The sequence below is a fragment of the Carcharodon carcharias genome, chromosome 8 (assembly GCF_017639515.1).
Source record: "Carcharodon carcharias isolate sCarCar2 chromosome 8, sCarCar2.pri, whole genome shotgun sequence".
Lineage (NCBI taxonomy): Eukaryota > Metazoa > Chordata > Chondrichthyes > Lamniformes > Lamnidae > Carcharodon > Carcharodon carcharias.
The window spans coordinates 15,050,210-15,059,765 of NC_054474.1; the positions used below are offsets into that span (position 1 = coordinate 15,050,210).

A 9,556-nucleotide genomic window follows, 5' to 3' on the forward strand; every position below is an offset into this window, starting at 1 on the left:
TTGTAATATTTACTTGCATGCTTTATTGGTACCAACATTATACACCTGGGTGTAGTTACAACCATTTTCAAGAAGTTCAAGATCATTCTGGACAAAACAGCCCATTTGATCGCCACCCCATCCACCACCTTCAACGTTCAGTCCCTCCACCACTGACGCACAGTAGCAGCAGTGTGTAAACATCTACAAGATGCACTGCAGCGACTCACCAAGGCTCCTTAGACAGCACCTTCCAAACCCACGACATCTACCACCCAGAAAGGCAATGGCAGCAGCTGCATGGGAACACCAGTGCCTGCAAATTCCCCTCCAAGCCAGTCCTGACTTGGAAATATATCACCATTCCTTCACTGTCGCTGGGTCAAAATCCTGGAACTCCCTCGCCAGCAGCACTGTGGGTGTACCTACACCACAGGGACTACAGCGGCTCAAGAAGGCAGCTCACCACCACCTTCTCAAGGGCAATTAGGGATGGGTAATAAGAAGTGCTGGCCTCACCAGTGAGTCCCACATCCCCAGGATGAGATTATTAAAAAAATGCTAATGGTCCAAAACAACAGAGATGTGCCTTCAAGTATACAATCGGTTGCTCTCGTCTTGTCCCAACTCCTTCCCTGAAAACATATATTGGCTTCACCCCACCTCAACCCTTACTGCTGTGCCTGTACTAGTTACCACCAGCCCACCCCCCCAATCCCAGATGTGCCAATACCAGCATTGTGTGCACGCTTAAACCTGGTAACTCTGACCATGATGGAACATAAGGGGGAATGAATGACGAGATGGTAAATTTGAAGGTAAAGGAAGGGGTGGAATTTGCCAATGGCCACATGTCTGAAATGCTGTTTTTGTGCCCTCCCCCCACCCCCACTCCCCCCCCCACACCTCACACCTGCCTCCTCTAGAAATATGCTCAGGTTAACCAGGATTTCCTGAAGAGCGATCACCCAGCGATGTCTCGCACTGAGGTTAAGTTCTTCCAAGTCAACGACAACGTGATCTACTCCAACTGCACAGAGGGTCTGCTCAACGGCACTGATAATGGTTACATCATCCCACTGCCTGACCCAGAACCCTGTGAGGAGTCCACAGACCCCAGCGGTCCGATGGAGAACTCCCTGAGCGAGTCAGCCACAGGGACTAGGCCGAGGTAAAGAATCAAGTCACGTCAAGGTCCAGCATGTTCTCGAAGCTTCAAGCGGCGGCGAATCAATCATATAATCTTGCAGCACAGAAAGCTGGCCCATTCGGCCCATTGTACCTGTGCTCTCTCCCTCTGTGATGTATCATTCCCTGTTTTGTGAGCTCCCTGTTCATCTCCCCCACTGCTTTTTACATTTTTCCTGATTTTCTGTAGCTCTGTTTGCCCTAGTTTTATCCTGCACTGCTTTCGTGAGTTCCAGTTTTGTTTTAATCTCTAATTACCCACATAACGACAACTTGCATTTTATATAGCACCTTTACCGTAGTAAGACACTCCAAAGCACCTCATAGGAACATTATCAAACAAAATTTGACACTGAGAGACATGGCAATATCGGGGCAGCTGGTGAAAAGCTTGGTTAGAGGTGTAGGGTTTAAGGAGCTTCTTAAAATAGGAGAGAGAGAGGTGGGGAGGTTTAGGGAAGAGAGGTGGGGAGGTTTAGGGAAGAGAGGTGGGGAGGTTTAGGGAAGAGAGGTGGGGAGGTTTAGGGAAGAGAGGTGGGGAGGTTTAGGGAAGAGAGGTGGGGAGGTTTAGGGAAGAGAGGTGGAGAGTTCAGGGAGGCAATTCCAGAGCCTACTATGCCCAGGTGGCTGAAGGCATGGCTGCCAATGGTGGAGCGGCTAAAATCAAAAATGGGACAAGAGGGCCAGAACTGGAGTAGGTATCTCAGGTTTTGGGGGCTAGAGGAGGTTACAGAGATGGAGAGGGGCGAGGCCTCGGAGGGATCTGAAAACCCAGGGTGCGCATTTTAAAATTGAGGCGTTGCTGAATCAGGAGTTAGCGTAGGTCAGCAAGCACAGGGGCTGATGGCTGAGTGGGTCTCGATGCGAGTTAGGCGAGTTAGACCGTGTTTTGGTCAACGTCAAGTTTACAGAGGGCGGAATGCGGGGGAACCAGCCAGGAGTGTGTCAGAGTAGTCCAGTCTAGAGGTAACAAATGCACGGAAGAGGGATGCAGCAGAGGAGCTGAGGCAAGGGAAAAGTCAGCTGATGTTACAGATGTAAACATCTTAATGATGGCATGATATCTGGTTGGACACTCATCTCCGAATTAAATATGACACCAAGGTTGTGAACAGCCAATAGTATTTCAGCCAGTCATTTCTACCCCCCACCCCCCCAATCTTAATGCCGTCAGCGGCTCAGTAGGTAGCACTTTCTCTCTCTCTCATCTCTGAGTCTGAAGGTCGTGGGCTCCAGCTCCTCTCCAGAGAATTGAATGTAAAACCCCGGCTGACACTCCAGTGCAGCGCTGAAGGATTGCTGCACTGCTGGAGGTGCCATCTTTCAAATACGACATTAAACTGAGGCCCCATCTGCCCTCTCAGGTGGATGTAAAAGATCCCATGGTGATATTTTGAAGAAGAGCAGGGGAGTTCTCCCCAGTGTCCTGGGCCAGTGATTATCCCTCAAAATAATGCCATCAGGTTATCTGGACATTATCACTTTGCTCTCTGTGGGAGCTTGCTGTGTGTAAATTGGCCGCTGGTCTTCCTATGTTTACAACAGTGTCCACGCTTCAAAAGGACTTTATTAGCTGCAAATGCTTTGGGATGTCGTTAGGTTGTAAAAGGCACTATAAAAATGCAAGTTCTTTTTTTTAAATTTGAGCTAATTTGGTTATTGACCCCTGGCCGAACCAGCACCTTCTGATTGACATCACCTTCTCTCCTCTTCTTTGTAAGTTTGCTGATCTCCTACATTATGGTTGTTGGCCCTTCACCTGAATTCATTATTAAAAATAAAACATTAACTCCATTAAGGAGTGGAAAGGATTATTGAGGCACATTCTCTCGGTTCTCTTGTTTCAGTTCCCTTGTCTGTGTGGAGAATGGAGAGCCTACTGACACCAGCGATTCTGCTCAGACGACTGAGGCCCCAAAAGAGCTTGAGATGGATGCTGAAGGTGATCCCAACCTGCCCGATGTAGAGGACAGCTTCCTGTAATCTTCACACCCTGGAACTGCCTTCACTGTAGAACTCCCTCAGAACTTTCAACTTTATCTGAAGTAGAAACTCTGTGAGAAAAATCTCGATCGAACGTGTTGCCTGGTTCATCCCATGGGAATCGGGGCACGTAGAATATCAGGATAATAATGTGAAAATCTTCATGACACGAAGAGTCCCTACTGTAAACATGTCCATCATCCACTGAGCAGGGCTTAGATTTTAAAATGTGCATGTGTATCTGGGGGAAATGTGACCGTTCTATTTAGTCTCTCATTTGCTGGACGTGGGATTGTCACTGGAACAGGGTTTTATGTTAAGTCATGATGTTCGTTTACAATTTCCGACTCCATGTCCTACACCACCTTTCTGTTCCCTGGAGCCTTACCATGTTGAAATTAAGACCAATTGCACTGTCTCCCACTCTCTGAATTCATCCCTTCTCCCTCTATCTCCAAACAGTGAGATTCTTCAACTCCCTCAGTCCCCTGCCCTCCGAGATTGTGTGGCTCCACTCCTCCTCAGTCTCCCTTCCTCTTTGCAATCTGTGGGCTTTTAAAACCCAAACTTGTCACCAATCAGGCTTTGTGCCTTGTCCTGAGATATGCTCTCTATTAGTGTCATGCACTATGGTGCTTTGGCTCACCATCAAGACTTCTCAGTCTTAAAAGATGCATCGCGATCTTCCTTGGGTTTGGGATCATGGGGATCTGAACTTGGTGTTGAATTGGAATGCTCGTCCTGTGTTAAGTTATGCATAGCTTGGCCTTGGACAGCATTAGAGAGTGGCAGAATGAAGAGGTCACTGTGCTTTAAGGACTATTATACATCCGTACCATTGACCTAAGTGGGAAAAACCATGTTAAGGTCATTTAACTGTTGTGACAGTAACTTGTCTTCACAATTTTCAAAGATTTATTTCCTCACAGTGGGACCTTACTCTGGTTCTGATCTGGAGTAAAAACATTTTCAGGGTAGAAGGATCCAGAGTAGTTGTCAAGTTTGTATTATATTGCATCTATTGAGATTATTCCTGCCCATTACATTTCACCATATAAGTAGCATATTTTTTGCACAAAACGAGACTATATAATGGAATTATTTTTCTTTTTCTAAGCAAATATTGTAAATATGATGCCTTTGTCATGCAGTTTTGTTTATTTTGAAAATGTCTCCATGATGTCAATGTTTTAAAATGCTTGTGTCTATGCCTATGAGATGGAGCGGACATTTAACCTTAAACCCCCTACCAAAATGAAACATTAATAATGGAACTCCTGCCACCAAGAATCACAAACTTGACCATAAGTAGGGGAAGCAACATTTAACCCTTCGATTTCAGCAGATCCAAGGTCACTTCTGCCTTCATGGACCAACCATTCATCAGGAGAGTAGATGAATCAAGTGGCATGGATGCATCCAAGGGGAAGCTAGATAAACACATTCATCTGAAAGGAATCAGAAGGTTATTCTGATAAGGTTAGATGTAGAAGGGGGGAGGAGGAGGAGGCTTGTGAGGAGGTTAAACACCCGCGTGACACAGTTGGGCCGAATGGCCTGTTTCTGTGCTGTAAATTCTAAGGAACTGCATTCATTTGAAAATAACTCCATTTGCGCTAGGCTGCTGCACAAAGTGAGGAATTGGTCAGTAACGGGAAAAAAAATCTTCCATCCAAAGATTGCTGACTTTTCTGAAAGTATTTCTTGCAATTTGTCTGAAGTTTGGTTTGTGGTGGTTCTTGGTTTTTTTTTCTGCCTTTAGCTGCTTTTTCCATGTGGGTAGCGAAACCATTCGCCAAGAAGTAATTCATATGCCATGTACCCAGTGACATCTCATGAGGAGATACAGAGATCTTGCAGGGCCCTCATTCTGGCTGGAATCTGGATGTACTGAGGGTGTCATGGGCCTGTCTGGCACTTCGTTCCATCGCCCTTGCCCTGCCTTCAGTGACCCTCAACCCACTCCCACCCCCAGCCCCTCCAACACCCTTGACCAACTATCATTCAACCTAGAATATCCCTGGCACCAGCCCCGCCCATTACCGTTGCTCAGCTCCCCAGCACACTGGACCGGTCCCCCCATAACCATCGACCTGCCATCCGTCATCTTCGACCCTCCCTCTATCATCCTTGACCTGCCTTCTATTAACCTCAACTCTCAGGACTTCACCATTGAACTTTATTTCCCCACAATCACGCTCGGCCTATGATCTGCAGACATTGACCTTCCCTGTGTAGTCCAGCTTCGTCCCTCTATCCCTAGGAGCCTTCGTAGGGTTGTCACATCCCCCGGTCAGCCATGCCCCTTTCCCCTTTCACAGCTGCACCCCCCCCCCCCCAATCTCGATGCATCTGTGTCTCTTCTCCCCCAATTCAACAAAGCTTCCCTAACAAGAAAAGCAGCTCCAAATCCACCAGGAAGATTACCTCACCTGCTGCACGTCACCTTTAACCGGTCGTTAATCTGAAGGCATGTGTTTCTTGTTTGCTGCCTACTTAATTCCAATAGTACAATTTAACCTGGAAAAGTTGTGTTTTAATGAGCATGTGTGACATGTTAATGTACTAAAAATAAGTTCCCACCGCTAGCAGCCGGAAAGCACAATCACCCTCAATCCAGCACTAATTTAATAACCAACTTTCATTCCGCTGTTGGGAAGCTGATATTTTGCCTCCCACTCAATTAATGGCCCCCATGTGCCATGTTCCCACTCCTGGGAGCTTCACAAGATTCCGCCATGTGTGTGTGTGTGTGTCTGTGTGTTGTGAGAGTCTGTGTGCGTGTGTGTGAGTCTGTGTGTGTGTGTGAGTCTGTGTGTGTGTGTGAGTCTGTGTGTGTGTGTGAGTCTGTCTGTGTGTGAGTCTGTGTGTGTGTGAGTCTGTCTGTGTGTGAGTCTGTGTGTGTGTGTGTCTGTGTGTGTGTGTGTGTGTCTGTGTGTGTGTGTGTGTCTGTGTGTTTGTGAGAGTCTGTGTGCGTGTGTGAGTCTGTGTGTGTGTGTGTGTGTCTGTGTGTTGTGAGAGTCTGTGCGTGTGTGCGAGTCTGTGCGTGTGTGTGTCTGTGCGTGTGTGTGAGTCTGTGTGTTTGTGAGAGTCTGTGTGTTTGTGAGAGTCTGTGTGCGTGTGTGTGTGTGTGTGAGTCTGTGTGTGTGCGTGTGAGTGAGTCTGTGTGTGAGAGTCTGTGTGTGTGTGTGTGTTTGTGTGTGTGCGTGTATGAGAGTCTGTCTGTGTGCATGTATGTGAGTCTGTGTGTGTGTGTGAGAGTCTGTGTGCGTTTGTGTGCGTGTGTGAGAGTCTGTCTGTGTGTGTGTGTGTGTAGAGTCTGTGTGCGTGTGTGAGAGTCTGTGTGCGTGTGTGAGAGTCTGTGTGTGCATGTGTGAGAGTCTGCGTGGGTGTGAGAGTCTGTGTGTGTGTGTGTGTGAGAGTCTGTGTGCGTGTGTGAGAGTCTGTCTGTGTGTGCGTGTGTGAGAGTCTGTGTGCGTGGGTGTGAGAGTCTGTCTGTGTGTGTGTGTGTATAGAGTCTGTGTGCGTGTGTGAGAGTCTGTGTGTGCGTGTGTGAGAGTCTGTGTGCGTGTGTGAGAGTCTGTGTGCGTGTGTGAGAGTCTGTGTGCGTGGGTGTGAGAGTCTGTGTGTGCGTGTGTGAGAGTCTGTGTGCGTGTGAGAGTCTGTCTGTGTGTGCGTGTGTGAGAGTCTGTGTGCGTGGGTGTGAGAGTTTGTCTGTGTGTGTGTGTGTGTGTGTGTGTGTGTGAGAGTCTGTGTGCGTGTGTGAGAGTCTGTGTGCGTGGGTGTGAGAGTCTGTCTGTGTGTGCGTGTGTGAGAGTCTGTGTGCGTGGGTGTGAGAGTCTGTGTGTGTGTATGTGTATAGAGTCTGTGTGCGTGTGTGAGAGTCTGTCTGTGTGTGCGTGTGTGAGAGTCTGTGTGCGTGGGTGTGAGAGTTTGTGTTTGTGTCGGTATGTCCATTATTTTCTGTGCTCAAGAGGGATTCAGTGAAAGTAAATAACACTGGAAGGACACGGCAGACAAAAAGACTTAATGTAACCCAATCTTTTTTCCTCTCCACAGATTCAGTCTGCTTCCCTGTGTATTTCCAGCATTTTTCTTCATCTTCCCTCATTTGCAGTTTTGTTTTATTCATTTTATCCGAGTGGACAAGGTTAACTGCTGGGGTCAGGAATGGGGTTGGGGGTGGTGGGAGGATGTTGTTGAGATACCCAGGGCCAGCAACAAGCACTTTTTGAGATTAGGTACACGAGAGTTGGCCCCTGATCTCCCTCTACCTGAGCACTGGGCCTCAACTCTAACCTGGCTTTTGGGATTGATTAGATTTTTGTGGCATAACGGTGTTATGGGATTATGGAACCAAGGCCGGTAGATGGAGGTAACTTACTAATCAGCTGTGATATAATTGATTGACAGAATAGACTCAAGGGACTGAATGACATCCTTCTGTTCCTATATTTTTACATTTTCCATTGTTTCGTTAAAGATAGTCTTTTATTGTGGGCTCACGTGGAACTGGGCTAAGTCTCACAAGTTTCTAACAGCCAGCAGAGGGCAGTCTCATCCCATTAGTTTGGAAGAGTTCTATTTCTACTCGGGGTGAAAGGTCAATGTGTTAAGTCACTGCTCCACACAGTTCCCAATACTCTATAGTTTAAAACTGTATTGATGTCTATCCTTGTGCCTTCTAAAGATGTCATTGTATCTTTTCATGATCATTGCCTTGCTGAAAATGTCACACTAATAATTCAAACTTTTTTCCTAAAGCACTTGTGAGTTACGCATGATGGGATTCAATTACAGACTTTGGTTCTATCCGTTCTCCAGTGTGTACCTAATCATAGAATGGCTACAGTACAGAAGGCAGCCATTCGACTTGTTTTCTCTGTGTTGGCGAGTCAGCTATGATCAATTATATCACTCCCCCAACTTTTCCCCATCGTTCTGCAGACGCTTCTCTTCAAATAGTTATTCAATTGCCTTTTGAAAGCCACGATTGGATCTGCCCCCACAAAACCCTCAGGCAGTGCATTCCACTTGCTGTATAAAACTGCTTTTCCTCATGCTGTCCTTGGTTCTTGGTTTGCCAATCACCTTAAATTGATGTCCTCTGTTTTATGACCCTTCTGTGAATTACAGCAGTTTGCATTGTAAACCATGTTGTGTCAATTCTAAGGCAACATCTCGACCTCTGCTTGGGTGTAGTCCTGGAGGTTTTATGACAAGACCTCCCAGCTCAAACCTTTGCACCTCAGCATGCCATTGGTCTATTCTACAGGTATCATTGCTTTCCTTTGGCCAATTGGAAAAGGAACAGACCCCTGTTAGCCAATTTGTGTAATTATGCCAGTTCCTGAAACAGCCCTTCTTCCCATACCACCAATATTTTTAATGTTTTGAAAGTAAAAAAGCAAAAAAACACATAATTTTGTGTAACGCCTCCTCTGATTTTTCTCCTGGGATTTCGCTTACAGCAGTGTCCTGGTGATTAATCTGGAATTCCTGGAGTCCCCTGCATTGGCAACTGTTAACCCAGTGACAGTGTAAAATCAGACAAGGGGAACTTTCTCTTGCTATGTAGGGTACGCGCGTGACTGTAGGAAGCCAATGAAACATTCATTATCTTTGCTGTTTGGGAAGTGTCTTCTACATATATGTAGGTTTCTGCCATGGACATGATTGACATGTCCCTTGCCCTACAAGAGCAGCAATATAGTGGGAACAACCTCATCTTTAAATCTTCCTCCAAGTCACTTGCCATCCTGATTTGGATGTATAACTACCTGTTCATAGCATTAGGTCAGTTCCATAAAGTCATTCCTTGACATCATTGCAAGAGTGCCATCGTCACAAGGACTTCAGATGGAAAGTCCTCCTCAAGCACTGGAGGATAGACAACAAATGCTGGTCTTGAAAGCAACGTGAGAACAAGTTTATAAAGCTTTACTTTGGATCTGGATCCTATCCACTTTCATCCATATTTTCCTTGTGAACACATAAAAATTTGGGGCATTAACCTAGGTTATTTGCTCATGCTTTGGGGCAAAAAGGAGAAGACCAGTCATCAAGGGGGGAATCCTTTCGTCAGCTACTCAAGTTCACCTAGTGGGAGCCTGTTTCAAATTTAACTCCTGTATCTGGTTTTCCTGCTCAGTTTCGACTAGCCTGTCAGTCTGGTTGGTTATCAGATGGGAGAAGGAAATTTCAAAAAAAAATTATATTGAGGCCCTGCTGTTAAATTCAACAGAGTCTTCACAAGCCTGGCCTTGCTGGGATTTGCTTGCACTCCTTGACATGCTCACCTGTCTCCCCGTAAACACTGGGGCCATTGTGTGTCTTGTCATTCCACGGTACAGCATGTCTGATTGTTTTGAGTGTAACCCTCCAAACAAAAAGCATTGGCTGTGAT

At 46.4% G+C, this 9,556-nt stretch overlaps 1 protein-coding gene across 1 annotated transcript in view; it reads left to right on the forward strand.

The window, feature by feature from the left end:
- LOC121281261 (platelet-derived growth factor receptor beta-like) overlaps window positions 1-5,961 on the forward strand; it is a 79,388-nt gene extending 73,427 nt beyond the window's left edge. Inside the window, exons 22-23 of the mRNA XM_041194101.1 lie at window positions 906-1,150; window positions 3,015-5,961. Of these exons, the coding sequence (XP_041050035.1) occupies window positions 906-1,150; window positions 3,015-3,150 (381 nt within the window). The 3' untranslated portion in view covers window positions 3,151-5,961. The remainder of the gene's footprint in view (window positions 1-905; window positions 1,151-3,014) is intronic.
- Window positions 5,962-9,556: the final 3,595 nt, after the last annotated feature.